At 48.6% G+C, this 16,781-nt stretch overlaps 1 protein-coding gene across 2 annotated transcripts in view; it reads right to left on the bottom strand.

The window, feature by feature from the left end:
• vgll4b (vestigial-like family member 4b) overlaps positions 1 to 16,781 on the bottom strand; it is a 41,356-nt gene that overhangs the window by 21,948 nt on the left and 2,627 nt on the right. Inside the window, exon 2 of one of the 2 annotated variants that reach the window (XM_008290003.1) lies at positions 15,650 to 15,723. In XM_008290003.1, the coding sequence (XP_008288225.1) occupies positions 15,650 to 15,713 (64 nt within the window). In that variant the 5' untranslated portion in view covers positions 15,714 to 15,723. Of the gene's footprint in view, positions 1 to 249; positions 612 to 15,649; positions 15,724 to 16,781 lie in introns of those variants that run through there. The other variant, XM_008289995.1, reaches the window with a different exon arrangement.

The raw sequence follows: 16,781 nt of genomic DNA, 5'->3' as shown, positions 1-16,781 counted from the left end.
GTTATGGGTAGTTAGAGTTAGTTATGGGTAGTTGGGGTTAGTTATGGGTAGTTGGGGTTAGTTCTGACACCGAGCAGCGGTCCGTCGGTAAAAGTCGGTGGTCACAAACGAACATGGATTAAAACACACACTCCCCCCGCTGTGTTAACCGGAGAGCCGCCGGGACCGGACCACCCGTCCCCGGTGAGCGCAGCGTCCCGGTCCCGGCCGCTCCAAGTTTTCGGAACCCCGTAACGGGCAGTCCGGTACCTTCGTAGCAGAGGATGCCGATGTTGTTGTTCATCTTGTCCAGGTACTGGTAGTTCAACAGGTCCATTTTCGTTAGTAGCATTTATTGAGCTTTACTTTTCAAAAAAAGAAAGAAAAAAAAAGACCAGCTTTTTCCTTCTGCTCTCAGCGGCAGCTGCAGGCCCAGCCTCCAACTTTACTGGTCCGAACCCCGACGGCAGAACTACCCAACAAGTTCTCGCGGTAATTATTAATTAGTTTGGAGACTTTTTTTTTTTTTGAAGTGCGGGTATAGCGGTGATAAAGAGCAAACAAACACAGAGTGGCGTCAGTTGTCCTCACAGCCAGCTGTAAGTCGACTGCCCTGACACGCAGCCTGCGATCCCTATGAGCCTGCTGAGAGGGGCGCACTGGGCATGCGCACTACGGCGCCTCTGCTGCTGGGGGGGGGGCGCATTGGGCATGCGCACTACGACTCCTCTGCTGCAGAGAGGGGCGCACTGGGCATGCGCAGTACGGCTCCTTTTCTGGTGAGGGAGGCGCACTGGGCATGCGCACTACGGCGCCTCTGCTGCTGAGAGGGGCGCACTGGGCATGCGCACTACGGTTCCTCTGCTGCTGAGGGGGCGCACTGGGCATGCGCACTACGGCTCCTGTGCTGCTGAGGAGGGCGCATTGGGCATGCTCAGTAAATCCCTGGAGAGCCTCAAATATCAGAGATGTTTTACTCTCCAAACGCATCCACACAGAACCAGACAATCCCCAGTGGGCCCGGCAGTCCCCTGTGCTGCAGTTCTGCCAGAGATTCTCATCAAGTCCCAGCAGGAACATAACGGTGATAGCTGAGGATATGAAAGTTGCCATAGAAGTAGATAAAACAGCCATAAGCTGATCAGCGACTCTATGAAATGTGACGTGTCTGTATGGGACAGTGCAGGCAGACAGCACGGACCGAGGACGTCTCCAACCAATCCACACTCATATCAGACAGCATATACGACTAACAAACTTTATACTTTCCTTTCTTTCCTCTCCAGAGGGCTCCCAGCCATGAACATTCACACTGGGATGATGTTGTTAGAGCAGATTCAACAGTCCACATAGTTTACATGTTACATGCTGAAGATTTTCTGTGGCTGCTTCACACACAGCAGGACCAGCAGCCTCACTTCCACAGAGGTCCTCTCCTGCCCCCTGGTGCCTGACATGGGCTCTACCGCACTTCTCTTTCCTTCAGTTCAAGACGCTGATGTCAAAAAAGCAGGATGCAAATGGGATGAAAAGAGGAAACAGCCCCCATCCCCACAGATGAGCAGAATGTGAGTGTTGCTGTGTGGAGAGCAGCTTCCTCTGGGGTCTGAGGGAACCATGAGCAGGCTGTGGTGAGCTTACCCACAAACACAGGCCAAGAAAAGAGACGCATCATCTGGAGACGTCACGGTGACGCCATGAGAAAGCTTTAACAACAAGAGAGTTCAACAGAGCTAATGCAGAAGGAAGGAACACGTTAAACACAGGTGGGCTTGCTTTCACGTCCTCATGCAGGTGAGACGTCCCAGCATTCATCACTCCATGTTCAAACTGAAATGATGGAGGATTCACTGACCTCTGGTGCTGCAAAGGCCTCTCACAACGTCTGCTGCTAACATCTAACACTGACCACAGGCCGGTTAACTACACACACACACACACACAGACACACACACAGACACACACACAGACACACACACACACACACCTCCCCCATTGTTTTTTGTGCACACACATGCACACAAAGGCCTCTCCCCTCCTCCCTCTGGGCCTCCCCCTCAAACGGCGCTCAGGACGAAGGAGCAGTCCTCGTCTCATTGGACGGCCATTGTTCCAGGCTGAGTTCAGACAGAGTCCATTCAGAGCTGCTGCTGCTGCAGGTTACGTCTCACTCAAAGGCTTCAGCTCCAGGCAGGAAGCCTGAGGCCTGGAGCTGCTGCTAGTGTGGAACAACATACATAAAGTTGTAGCTTGAATTTAAAATCCAAGTGGTGAAGGCTTTAGAAAGTTTAAGATTGTTCTGTGTCACAACTTTTCACAAACTACTGCACTGCTTAAAGCCAACCAGCTGGAATAGGAAAGCTGGGGACAAGCTGGTGCTCCCCCTGACCCGAACCCGCTGGCCAACACATGATGGATGTGCTGGATTTACTGACACAATAGATTTCTTCTTTATTCAGACATGGCAGTGTCTGCAGGTAGCAGATGAAGATCATATCTCACCACTGGCTGGCTGTTGGCCTTTTATGAGGATCCATCCAGAAATTCTGGGGTCTATCATGTACACTCGCAGGGGGCGGAGCCTATCCCAGCTGACTCAGGGTGAAGGCAGGTTCACCTGGACAGGTAACCAGTCTATCACAGGGCTACACTTAGAGACAGACAACCAAGCACACTCACATTCACACCTACGGACAATTTACAATCACCAATTAACCTCAGCATGTTTCTGGACTGTGGGAGGAAGCCGGAGAACCCGGAGAGAACCCACGCTGCACGGGGAGAACATGGAGACTCCACGCAGGAAGATCCCGGGTGTCCTCACCGGGACGCCAACCAGCGACCTTCTAGCTGTGAGGCCGCGGTGCTAACCACTGAACCACCTGCAGCCTGTAATTCTCAAGTCAAAAACCAGAAATGTGAAACTCATGGCGGCCCTGGAGGAACACGAAGGTCGGCTTCATCCTCCAGAGACTACAGGGAAGGTTTGCTTGTGTCTACACTTCAGGTACATTATTAACAAAAAGCAGTTTTTACAGTCCTGATGAACTCTCACAGGTGGTGGCGCCGGTGAGTCAGACAAGAGAACAAATGGATGTTGAGTGCAGCAGCTCTATCAGACCCATGATGAGTCCTTGACAGTGTGCTGAGGCAGCTCGATGCAGCTATTCACAGGCAGAAGAAGACTGAATGACTCCACAGAATCTTCTTGGACTATTCAGACTGTCAAAGGCTCTGAAGCGCTCTGGACGCTGACTGTCTGTCTCCTATAGTGAATGAGACACAAGGATTCGTCCAAGCTTTCCCTCTGTGCTGTACTTGTGCTTCTAGAACATCTTTATTTTTAACAATCACAGCCTCTGCAGAGTGTTTGTGCTTCCTGTGGACATGAATGTGTCTCCTTATGAACAGCAGGGAGACAGGTGTGTGTCTGTGGCTGCTACCTGTACACAGACACACACCTGTCTGGCACTTATCACACAACTCTGACACTGAACTTATTACAGCAAATGGCCTCTCTAACACAGTGTCTTTGTTCCGGCCTGGCGTGCTGTGAGATGAATAAGCATGCTAAGAGATTACTGGTTACACAACAAGTTGGTGAAATCCCACCTCTTCCTTCCATAGGGACAGGCTGTGACACAGAGCTCAGCCTGCTGAGGAAACAACCTTTCCTCCTCAGCGTTTCCACAGCCGGCTGGACTCAGACGTGTCCGGAGCTCGCTGTGAGCTGTGGCCTGACAACTACACACAGTTTCACCAATGAGTGACGAGCTGGTTTATATTATTCTTTGTCCTTGGAAGTTGCTTTTAGAGTTAGATGTTAGTGGTCAGGTTTGAATGATGCTCAGTAATAATGAACACCAGTCAGAGGATCCATTAGGACGCCGTCTTGCATGTAGGCGGCCAGCACACAGCCAGTCTTCCTGCTTTCATGTCGTTTCCCCCTTTACTTCCTGCATGCTTATTTATTTATCTAATCTACGAGGACAAGGCGCTGCCAGACCTACTTACTCTCCTGCAGTGTTGGGTGTCTCTGAACAGGTCCGGGCTTCTCCAGGGGGAGGGTGTGTCTGGATAACAACGCTGCACAGCCAGGTGGTGATTCATCCCGATGCTCCGCTGTTGTGACACAAACACTGGCAGCACGACAGGCCCAGCGATGATGGAAGAGCGTTTAAAAAGCATTGACCTCGATGTGCCTCGCTCATCTTTTCTTGATTTCGGTCTGCTTCATCATCTGTCACAGAACCATCTTCATGCCTTCCTAAAAATGGGTTAGTTGGAGATTTCCCAAACCCGTCGTACGCTCGTCTGCGTAGCAAAAGTGAAAACATGATGTGAACAGGCTGAAGTGGAGGAACGAGTCTCACGTCGCAGAGATCAACGGTCAGATCCTTGATTACTTTAGTGCTCTGTTGAAATACCAGCACAGGATTGGCGGCTGTGTTTACACGGTGACATAATGGCTCCAAGACGCTGATCCCTCAGAATGTGGTATCAGGGTGGTTTCCTTTCTACCTGGTTTCCAAAACCTTCAGGCCATCAATGGCTGGATTACATGTATAATGTCTACAAACACCTGACAGACCTGTTTTTCAACTTATTCCACCAGTTGTACAGAATGCTGGTACACCGCAGCTGCTACCATCTGTTCTATAGAGATTATTCCAGTTTTTTAATTAAACCGTTGCCTCTCAGCAGACACTAGCGAACACACACCAGTTCAGTTTTCTGTGAATCATGTTACAAAGCATTTGGGGCGACAACACGCCTTTACAGAAGGTTTCTGGGAGTATGTGGGTGAACAGATCCTCAACAGACTCTCACAAAGGAGGAAATATCAGGTTGCTGCACTGAAACAATGACAACAACAGTTAACTGTGTGGAAGTGCAGCTGTTCTGTCATTTCCCACCTTTGTGCTCCCATTCTGGTTCATGTGGGTGACGAGTGGACACCCTGTCGGTCACACTAGACCTGCTCCGTTAGACCTGCTTGGGATGGGAGCGTTAAGCTTCAACTGTTAGGTCACTAGAAGTTCTCTCGTAAAACGAGACGCACATTTATACCTGTTAAAATACAAGAGTGATGATTGTGTCTGCAATAAAAATACTTGTGAACATTTGCAGAGAGCAAAACACACATTTAGTGAAGTATCCTGAACCACTGCTCGCTTTATGTGATTCCTGCTGAACAGGAGACATTCAGAAATAATCCTGCATACATTTGAAACGATCACTTCTAGAGTGAGATGTGTGGATCGGGAGTTATGACAGACACTCAGGTTGGACCACAAGGCCACAGGGAAGTGTTTTGATCTGCATTAGTGGCCCATTATTTCATTGTTCAGGAAACATCTCAGTGCTGCATGCTGCTGTAGCATCACATCAGACTGGTTAGTGTTAGCTGCAGACTCTGAGTCCTCATGTTCCACTTTATGATCAGTGCACAGCAGCTTTCAGCCACAGCTGGAATGTGGACCACGAGGACGCTGGCATTTCTAATTAAGAGGCTGAGCGCCACTCAGATCAGGGATTCACTGTCCTGTATGGTGGAGATCTTTCAGGGAACTCGCATCTCGTACAGGCCTCATTTCCTAGAAAGTGAAAGCGCCTGTCTCACCTCACTCATTGTTTGCTCACAAAAAGCTTGAGCTTGTGCACAGTTTATGGAGAACGTTTCTGACCTCTCCTATCACGTATTAGTGCTGCTTCATAGATCACCTGTGTGCTGTTATCAACAATCTCGGTGTTTCTGAGTCGCGTTATATGAGCTGCGTAAAATCAAGATAAGCCAGCTATGTCCTGTACAAAGTGTCCTCTCACAGCCAAGACATCCAAGTCATCTGTGACCTACTGTCCTGTCAGGAAGCTCTCTCCTGCCTCTCAGTGAGCGGCTGTCAAGCAGCTCTCTTCTTTCTCCTGCAGCTTGTTTTCTGTCACGCTGTCCACACTTCTGCCTCCTCTGCGTTAGAAAAGCTCCTCTTTCTTCCAAATCTTCGTCCTCTCTTCATCTCTAAGCACATGTTCTATCCTTTCCTCCTTTCCTCCAGCTTGTCTGCCACATTCTTTGTTTATGACATGAACAAAACCAACATGAGGGGCACACAGCCAGACGCTGGTGATGCAGGCTCAGTATCTGCACCAGAACCCGGACAGCAACACAACTCCAATCTCATGTGCACTTCTCTCTGAGTTCAGACCTCTAATATATAACAGAAGGGCTTTAAATTATATCTTGTGTGCAGCATTTTCAACACGGCATTCATTCTTAAACACTAGAATATATATATATATATATATATATATATATATATAAAGCATTTGTCCAAACGAGCAGATTTTGAGGCCGGTCAGTGTCTGTTTTGTTGCCAATAAAACAGTGATCCAGCATCTCAAACCAAACCAAACAGGTCCTATTTCTGGTCATGGAAAATGATGGCTCCTCCCATCAACAACATTCCTGACGTGCTAACAGTTAGCTGGTAGCAAACCGACCCCAGGGGGCTTATCGTTTTTTGGCAAAGACAGTTCCCAGACAGGAGGCTCTGTACTTCTTCCAATCAGGTTCTGAATGTGTGCCTGGATCACAGCCTCCACATGAACCCTGATGGGTGGATGCAGTCGGAGTCGGCTGATTATTGGACTGGATATTCAGCAGTGTTCTGATTACGGGCATCGGCAGTTGGCACTCCCCATTGAATAGGTTCATTTAAAGATGTGCTTCTCTGGCTCTCAAGCAGCTGGCGCTTTGTGTCTGTGAAGCGTCAGAGGTAACAGCCGGTCAACGTTCTCTGTTAAACAATCATTTAACGTGACCTTGTGTATTGGAGTTTGTGCGATTCTAAATTCTGACACAAAGATTTTAGTTTTTACTGCAAATTCATACGACTGCCAAGTGAGGGTGATTAGTCTCCCTGATTCCTAGTAACTGGTACCAGGACTGAAGGAAACCCATCACTCTGTGCACTTCCTCTCTTCTTCAAGTCAACTATGAAACTATGAAAATTCCTTTCAGGGAAATATTGGGCAACGATCAAGACAATACAGAGACAATGATTATTGCTTCTTCCAACATGTCAGGGTGAAAAAATAGAAATTAAAATACATGCACTAAACTCAGTGAACCTGCTTCATCTTTAAGGTGAGTGCATTCTTCTTCCTAAATACTTGCACCAACCAGCTCGTCACTATAAGAACATTCACCACGTCCAGCACACCCTCTCTGCACTATAAAGGTTAACTTTTTCTTTGTGACAGGCATTGCAATCCTGTTTCATTTCATTCCGGGTAACTATGGCGAGTGCTATCAAAAAGAGAGGAATGTGAAGTATGTGTGGTCAGCACGGCTCTGAGAAAAGGTTCCCTCGCTCAGACAGCAGGGCTGGTACGGGACCAGCGAGCGTGACATTTACAGAGAGCCAGTGTAGGACATGGATTCTTCAACAATTTCAATCTGTATGGTAATGTGAGGAGACGTCGCTGTGACCAGGCCCTGAGGTCCAGCAGCCCTCTGGTCACGTGAGCCCCCGTTAAAACCTGAACATCTGACTGTCAGTGTTTAGGAAAGTCTGATGTACAGGAAAGAGTGAGAAGCTCCATGTGAGGGGTGGAGGCTACAAAAAAGGACCCATAACGTGGCCTTCTCACTCCTCTGTTCTGTAAGACCAGACCGGTGCCTCAGACAGTGAACATCTTGCTGGCAGGTGAACGGCATCAGCAGGTGGCACCAGACGGACACGTGGCGGCCCACAGCCTCTCCACACAGCACCAGTGATGTGACAGATCACATCTGGGAGAACGTAAATGCTGTTTACACATGAACGGAGCAACAAGCAGCTGAAACTCAATCACTCAGATCACATCTTGTCTGCTGTCAGTGCACAGTGATTTTAGACACCAGACGACGGCCCTCCACATGTGACACGACACAGTGCTGCTGCTCTTTCACAGCGAGCAGAGTAACGCGACTACAGTGTGAAAGATAATCAGGATCAAACATCCTACATGTTTAGTCAAAGAAATGCTACATGGAGAAAAACAAGAGTACGTAGTCTTTAACCTCTTGGCTTGCAGTCGTGACCCCGTGACCCGTGACCTGTGACCCGTGACCCTGTGACCACGGTGGCCTCTTGTCCCTCTGGTTTAATGGCCGCCCGCCCAACCGTGGCGCTGACAAAGCCCTGACAGTGACGTAACGCCCGTCGCTGGCATGTGTGAATGACTGTGTGTGCAGCGGCCGCCACATGAGTGAGTTAAAGCGCCCAAGGAGGTGAATGTAGGGGCGAAGGAGGAGGGATGCAGGTCAAAGGGACAGCAACAGCGATAGACTGATGGTCGGAGGACTATCGGGGAGCTGTCAGCCAAGCTCAGAGAGGAGACCCTAACCCTCACACCTCTTCAATCTGCTGATGTGAAAAAGTGAAATCCAGTTCTGGGATTTGCTTCCCATATTCTTAGACAACAGTTGGTACGTCAAGTTAAAAACCACAACCGACCATGAAATGAAAGAACAGCACCATGAACTTCTTTGTCCTTCTTCTTCTAATTTTCTATGGCGGTGCCGGACCTCCTCCGTGATGTCGTGACGTTTAGACACGAACAGCGAGGACCGGCTGAAGTGCTGCTCCAGGATGCTACCGGTGTAAATACTGAACATCTACCATGCCTACCTAAAGCCATGAGCACGTGGTGTATTGTTGGGCCAGTGTTTTTCTACCAGCTGTTTACAGATGTCAGCGGGACTCTGAACCAGGCTTTCTTACCTCTGAGACGTATCCCTTAATAAGACCTAGCAGCGCATTATCGCTTCGTGCTTTGTGTTTAATGGCTGTCAGGGCCTGATACCACCTATCACAGTGCAGGATTACATTTAATGACAGTGCAAACTCTGCTCCACTTCATCTTGTGCCCAAGTCTAAGCATTTATCAGCAACAAACAGACGCACAGCTCACCTTCACCTGTTCAGACGCCTCAGCCCAGAGCCCTGACTGAATGTCTCACACACTGCAAATGTCTTTGCAATGAGAAAAAGGAGATAAAACAGGTGCAAGAGAACAAGAGCACAAGTGTAACTGTGAAGTGTTAAAGTGGAGCAAGCGAACGTCGTCTGTACATCACCATGGACGAGTCATCCAGGAAATCTTTACAGCACTGATAAAAGTGCACACTCTATGACCCAAACAGTGCTAGCCGTTATCTTAGGACCTCGTTTATAAAAGGCAAGAGACACCGGCTGGGGAACTGATGGCCAATAAAGTGATCATGGTGTTGGACACAATAGAGCGTACAGTCTTCCATAATACAGGCCTTTTTTATTGCAGGAACAACTGAGCTATGTGCCAGCATGTTGTGTTGATGACTGATATGGTTGCTGCAGCCTTGTGACATAAACCTTTAGCCATAAATTAAGGCCAGCTGGTTGTTCAGACGCTCTGTAGACAGATTTACATTCATAGTGGCACCGTGTCTGATGAGGACTTCTTAGAAAGACAGGTGCAATAAATTATGTTGAATGAAAGAAGGAAGTAGGCTTGGACTGTCTGTTGAATATTTAGGTAGCGACCTGTCCAGGTGAACCTGCCTTCACCCTGAGTCAGCTGGGATAGGCTCCGCCCCCCACCACCCTGGTGAGGGTTAAGGTGTAGAGATGTGGATGGATGGATTTCGGTAGCACTCATCATGTTATTGAAGTGGTACAAAGTTCTCTGTTTTGTTAAATGAGCTGTTTGACATTTTAGGACGAACGCTGAACGATTTGCTGAAGACTGAAGCCCAACTCGTGTTTTTATGAACTACAAGCAGGCGATAGTTTGCTTTGGTTAGTGAGCTGGCTCTGTTCAAAGATTTTTAAAACCCACCTACTGGCACCTCTGGACCTCACCAGTAACACATCAGGTAAATGTTGTACAAAAACAAACACTAAAATCGACACGTTGCTTCCTGGAGTCTCTGTGAGTCTGCCAAGCAGCCAGAAAGTCCAGGACGCCTCAGAGCGTTCTTCAGCACCGTGGCCCAGATGCAGGCTAAATGATACGCAGACACACATTTATGCTGCTTGTGTGCAGCTTTTAAAGCTTTTAAAAGTCTCACAGCTGCTTTATAATGCTGCAACACGACATCTTTGGCTGCCAAAGCTGAATCAAAGTCTGCCTGCTTTCTGGTGTGACCAGCTGGGCTCTAAGACATAAAAACAGCACATCATGTGTTAAAGTTTAGGTTCTGTTAACTTGTACAAAAGGTGGGTTCCACAGGTGGAGCCATGCTGCTCATGGGCTGTGAGCTGCAGCTATTATGCTCAGTTGCTGAACAGCTGTCTCGTGTTTCACAGGCTGCATTGAAGAGCGTCAGAGAGCTGGACATGCCGGAGGACAAATCCACTCACTGCTGAAGAAGCTCGACACACACCCAAAACCAAACCCATCCCACCCAAGGGCACGGATCCTCGCTCACATTACCGCCCACCTGGAATACTGTTTACCTCCGGATAGGTTTAGACAAAGTGCCGTGATGCAAGATCTTCTATTTCACTTTCAGCGTTGATCTGAGAATACACGACAAGCTCGGACGAGTCTTCTCAGCTCACTGGCTGAGAGGACTTAAATGATCACAAACGTCGGATGAACCAAAGCTGAAGCGAGTTCCTTTACAAACACTGGACACCTGAGGACAGAAGCTGAGCTCTGTCATCGTGGTCGGCTTCACTCGCATCCATTTAGGAAAATAAAACGATACATATCACAACGCTGTACACATCCAACGACATTTAGATCAAAAACAATGAAATCCAACTCAGACTAAATTCAATTCTGCAAAGTTGTTAAATTTCTTGATCACACTCGAATCGACATATTAATTTGTCACATGTTTATAATGGTCATATGGTTCTGTTAAAACCACATCAAGGCTTGTACAGCCGTGCTAGCAGCTCTGCACGGCCGTCGCTAGGCCAGCAGAGCTTTGAGCTAAAGGCTACGATCAGCATGCTAACAGGCTACGATCAGCATGCTAACAGGCTACGATCAGCATGCTAACAGGCTGACAGTGACGGTGTTAGCACGGAGACGCTGAGCAGGAAAGCTTTCAGCGTTCACCATGTCAGGAAGCTAGCATTTAGCACTAAACACAGCATGGAGATACGGTCCAGGGAAGTGTTCATAGGTGTGCAGTGGATTTAGAAAGTATTCAGACACAAAACACACAAAAACAGTCAAGTGAACAATTGGTAAAAAATCCAAACAGGATGTGAAGACAAGAACAGAACCAACAGTCCAAACAAACAGCGCTGTGGCCGTTTGTTGTGGCGTCAGAATGCCCTGCCGTGGGTGTTTCTATTATTCTGTCCACTCATCTATCAGTGGTGCTTCTCAGTGAAAGAATAAAGACCAGAACAGTTCAGGGTCTGTTTAAACGAGCTGCTTCCCTCAGAACCACCGCTCCACTAGGACTTAGGGAAAGCCCGTCGGTGCTGAAACTACAACATGCAGGACTGAAGGCGTGTGTGTCCACCATCGCGTGTGTTTTCTCTAAACAAACGATCAGGACTTGGGTGCACTGAACTGGATCAGAGGGCGCTGCACAGATCGCAGCCAACCACCTTCGCTTGGCATCAGTTCCTCTGTTGTTGTGGTTCCTGTCAGAAACAAAAGGTCCGTATTCCGTCTCTTCAGCCAAACCGCTGGCTCTCACTCGCAATGACTGGCTTCAAACTAGCATCCAGGACGAGCACAGTCTGGCCTGCTGCCTGACGGCGTCACCAGATCACTCAGAAAAATGCATTAAATATGGTGTATTCTAAAAACACGGAGCTATAAACAAATATGCTGAACTCTCCTTGGACCTGCGCCTATAGTGCGATCCAGACTGATTTCAAGTACAGGTTTGCTTCCAGGAAGGGTGGAGCACGCTGCAGCGTCTTCCAAGTAGCCACCAAAATTGCTATGGAGGGGTGATGACAAGTATTAAGCAGTTCCCCACATTCACCATTAAATATAAGGCACACTTTGCTTCACTGCTTTTTCAGTCAGTGTGTAATTACTGCGTGTCCAAGATCAGGAGTATCTGACTTCAGACCTGTGATTAGCGCTGCATGCAGACAGTCCTCCAACCAGGAGGGGGCTCGCTGACAGCAAGCATCTGTCCTGCCGAACTGTGCACACATGCCTATAAACGATGTGGAGGAGGTCCGACACATTCATACACCTCAGTACCAGCAGGCCACGAACTCCGGGGACATTGTGGTTGTCATTTCTCTTACATCAGCACAGCATCTTCTGCTGTAGTATCAAAGCACACTGCAATAACGGATCTAAATGGCAAGAAGAGGTTGTAAACTCTGAGTAAGTGTCTGCGTCTATGGACACATTTACATTGTAGCAACAACTGGACTGATGAAACTCCGGCTGGGTTTTAAGGGAAACAACACACAACACTATGTGACAGCTAAAAGGCTTCCAAGCAAGCCCACAGACATGATCCAGATGTGCAGGAGCAGCATGATGTGGGGCTGCTGGGAGTCTCCAACACATCGTACAGGATAAAGTCACCGTGCAGCAGCTGAGTAACACTGCATGGCCCTGAACACTGGAGTAACTCTGAACGACAGCCTTTACAACCTCAGACTGTAACCCAGGCCCAATCCAACAGCCTCAGACTCTGGTTGAGTTACAGCATCGTGTAGGTTCCACCTGCACCACCCCAAATGGTTGGTTGAAGTTATTTAAGGGTTGACTTGTGGTTACCAATAGCAATGTTTACCAGGTTTGTTCACTACAACACAACCAGAGTCTGCAACATATCTGTTTCTCTTGTACCTGAACGTGCATCAAATGCAGGTCTGTGGTGAAGATACTTCAGACTTTCTAAACTGTGTCCTGATGCCTTCTGCTCTGTGGAAACCACAGACTGTATAACAGATGGACGTAGCTGCCGTGACGTCACCCGTTGGTTTCTGCACTGAGAACAGGAAGCCAGGGTTTTGCTACTTCCTGGTTGACATCTTGGATTTTTGGAGCCAGTGACGCAAAAATCGTGGGAGGGGGGCGGAGCCATAGGAGCAGCGATTGGTCAGACGGATTGAGAGGCGGGCCCTCTCTACCCGCCCACATTTACCGCCTTCTGCTCGCTTCATCTGTATGGTCGCTGCCGACTGTCAATCAAGCCAGCCACGCCCCTTGGCCCGCAACATGTTGACGATTTTTTAAAAATTCAGTATTGATTTATTTTCAGATTGGCCACCTGATCTCTGGATCTGACCATGAAAACTAATAAGAAAAACATCCTGAGCTGTAGGAATGCAGTATTTGGTGATCTGTGATCACTTCTTTTCCAGTTCCAGTCTATGGGAGCCAGGGCTTTGTGGAGCCAGCAGCTAGTGGACGTAGTGATGCTGCAGGTTTCTGACACTTCCAGGTTGGCTTCATGTTTCAGGGCCGGTTGCTACGTCCATCTTTATACAGTCTGTGGTGGAAACCTGTGGCTGCTATCAGGCATCACATGGTTCAAAGAACGAGCAGAAAAACTTGTGAAGGTTCAACAGTATCCTCAGTAAAGGCTTAGATGTTCTCATTCAGTGTGAGCATTCATATCTATGATCATAATATCTGGGCCCTAGAACAAAGTTCTGTGAGCCGACAGCACCCGGTTTGGAGTGACCGCAATAATTCACATTATTTATGTCATGAAATTCCACATTTCTCTCAAGACAGCATTTGAGTAATTAACTAAAAAGATGCAGGGCTGGGAAAACAAAAGAACTACACTTTTCATTCTAGTTCTAAATGTTCTGGACTGCTTCCCTGTAAGTCAGAGGCTGTTGTGAAGGCAGGTCCGAGCTTCTCCTGTTCTGTGGCTCCGGTGTCACAGTCCAAGTGTCAAAGGCTCGTTAGAAATGCAAATAGGTCGGCAGAGGCTGCTGACTCAACCGCCTGTGGGCCCGTTGGCCCGTTGGCCTGTGGGCCTGTGGTCCTGTTGGCATGCTGGCCCGTGGGCCCGTGGTCCTGTTGGCCCGCTGGCCTGTGGGCCCGTTGGCCTGTGGGCCCGTGGGCCCGTGGTCCTGTTGGCCCGCTGGCCTGTGGCCCCATTGGCCTGTGGGCCCGTGGTCCTGTTGGCCCGTGGGCCCGTGGTCCTGTTGGCCCGTGGGCCCGTGGTCCTGTTGGCCCGTGGTCCTGTTGGCCCGCTGGCCTGTGGGCCCGTTGGCCTGTGGGCCCGCTGGCCCGTGGGCCTGTGGTTCTGTTGGCCCGTTGGCCCGCGGTCCTGTGGGCCCGTTGGCCCATGGGCCCGTGGTCCTGTTGGCCCGTTGGCCGGCTAACCCGGAGCTAGTTTAGCAGACTAGCTGGTTGGGGGACTAGCTTAGTCTGCTGCTGCCTCTGTGTTTCGCTCTTTTTTTTTTGCGCTGCACTACTGTGGAAACAGGTCGAGTGCATTGTCTGTGGACAAAGAGGCCATGCACAGCCCACAACAAAACGTGACATCAGTGCAGAGGAAAAAACAAAAACCCTGCAGGGGAGCGAGGGAGCCGAGGAGGAGGGAGGACGGCTCCCAGGCCTTTCTGCTCAGGAAGCTGATATTCAGCTCATTGAAGCCGGAGAGACACGGGAGGTGTTACAGCTGAAGCTCTGTCTGAATCCTGCAGGCTGCCTTTATCTCACGGTGTATCTGCTGCTTACATGTTCTCCACGAGTTACGTGGTTTTTAGACACTGAGCTCTAAATGAGAGGGTGTGTTGCACTGACAGATAACTTCAATTTAAAAGGTTGTTTTTCTTCATGGAACTCCATCCACCACTTGGCTCCTTGTCAGAATTTAAATCATAGTGTCCCCTTGTGCTTCAGGAGCTTTAAATTCCTCCTCAAAACAAATAAATTCCCCAAATGCACCAGATCCTGCTCCGAGCTCTACAGCAGTGGATTCATTTCAGGCGTCACTCTGCCAAAGACCAATCACTGAGCACAACACACCAACACATGTACCACTGCTGTCCAGGATACCAAAAATACCAAAGTGAACGGCCTCCTCTGAGCAGTGCACATCAATTATCAGCGGTATCCACTGAATGTTAAGTGTCCTTGTAGGTTTCGCTCAGCTCCGGGGCCTGCTGGCTGCACACAGGCCTGCTGAGAAGGATTGGCCATTTCTCCTTAATCTCGGAAGGAATTTTTTTCAGCAATGCCAGAAGTCCTCAGACATGATTAGGAGAAGAGAAAGGAAAGGAGGACAGAAGACGTCTAGACAGCAGAAGCAAGACAAATGAAGACAGAGGCAGGAAGACTGAGGATAATGGACGGAGATCAACAAGACACTGACACAGGGAGTCAGAGACAAACAGCAGCAGGGAGACAGAAACCACACCCTGATCCCAGTGAAAGCAGGTTAACACAAGCAAGCAGCCGCTTAAAAGCAGCGCTGATGGCAGTTGAGGGCGGTTGGTCTTATTTGCCTGTGTATCTGCAAATGCAAGCTTGTACGGCACAAAGACGTCTATTGTGTTTAGGCAGAAAACAGGGCCGGGGGCTGTGGCTCCACATAATTCATCTATATGTAACACGACGCTTATCGTCCTAATCGTTTGACCACAGCGCACCTTTCACCAGCCGACACAAAGACAGGGAACAGAAAACGTGTCTGAACTCCACCTCTGCAGACACAAACACAGGAGAAGACAAAACTTACTCTCCTCCTCGTTCGCATGAACAAACGATGCTGCTCTCGACAGAACATCCAGTGGTGTCTCCATGCTGGGACGCCTGCAGACAGAAGGGAGGGCATAATGTCACACTGCTGTGCTTTTGTCTCTGGTACATTTTATGCAACAGCTAAGTCAATATTTGATGGTTGCCAAGTTATTTTAGAGCTCCAAAACTGTTTCACTGCCTCAAAGGGATCCACAAAAGAAGTCTCTAATATTTGTGCAAAGACTAAGCTTGGCTAATGGAGACTATTTCAGCTGCTTTTGGAATCTCAACATCTATTTCACATATTTTTCTCACCTTTGAGATACCTTAATCTAAGTATAGTGGTAATTAAACAAAGCTCAGCATCCTGTGAAGTCAGTGAGAATCACAACTGACCAGTAAGTGTGTAAAACAGAGCGACAACAGAGCGAACATGTGACTAGGAAGGTGAGATGTGAGGTTATTTTTCTCTGTAGCCTCTCCTGGCCTTTCTAAACTGCTCCACTTCAAACATGCCTTCTGCACGTCACACGAAGCACATTTGGACTTCCCGGTGCTTCAGTGCTCAGTGTTGTCCTCAAAGAAGCAACTGTCTGAGACTTTGCCTTCGCACTAGAACAGGGGTGTCCAGTCCTGGTCCTGGAGGGCCACAGTCCTGCATGTTTTAGGTGTTTCCAACACCCCTGATTCAAATGATCAGGGTGGCTATCAGGCTTCTACTAGATGATGAGCTGATCATTTGAATCAGGTGTGTTGAAAGAGGGGAACATCTAGAACATGCAGGACTGTGGCCCTCCAGGACCAGGACTGGACACCCATGCACTAGAACATGGCCTTACTGGGTTCCCAGATATGAAGTGCCCATAACCCTATCCCCGTATCTGTATCAGTTCAATATGTGCTGAGGTTAGCTTTGAGCTTCTTTTGCTTTCTTTCTTTCTTTTGACATTTATTCATTTGTTTATTTTCTTCACAGAACAAGACTCAGAAAAACCGTTCTGGGGTAATTCTTGGTGTCACCACTTCGTTTGTCCAGAAGAGCAGCTGCTCCGTCATCGTCTGCAGCACATGCAGCAGAGCTGAACAACAGACTGGACAACAGACTGAACAACAGACTGAACAACAGGCTG

This window comes from Stegastes partitus, unplaced genomic scaffold (assembly GCF_000690725.1).
Source record: "Stegastes partitus isolate 25-593 unplaced genomic scaffold, Stegastes_partitus-1.0.2 Scaffold14, whole genome shotgun sequence".
Lineage (NCBI taxonomy): Eukaryota > Metazoa > Chordata > Actinopteri > Pomacentridae > Stegastes > Stegastes partitus.
The sequence above is the reverse complement of the archived record's forward strand: the minus strand, read 5'-3'. Positions and strand labels throughout refer to the sequence as shown.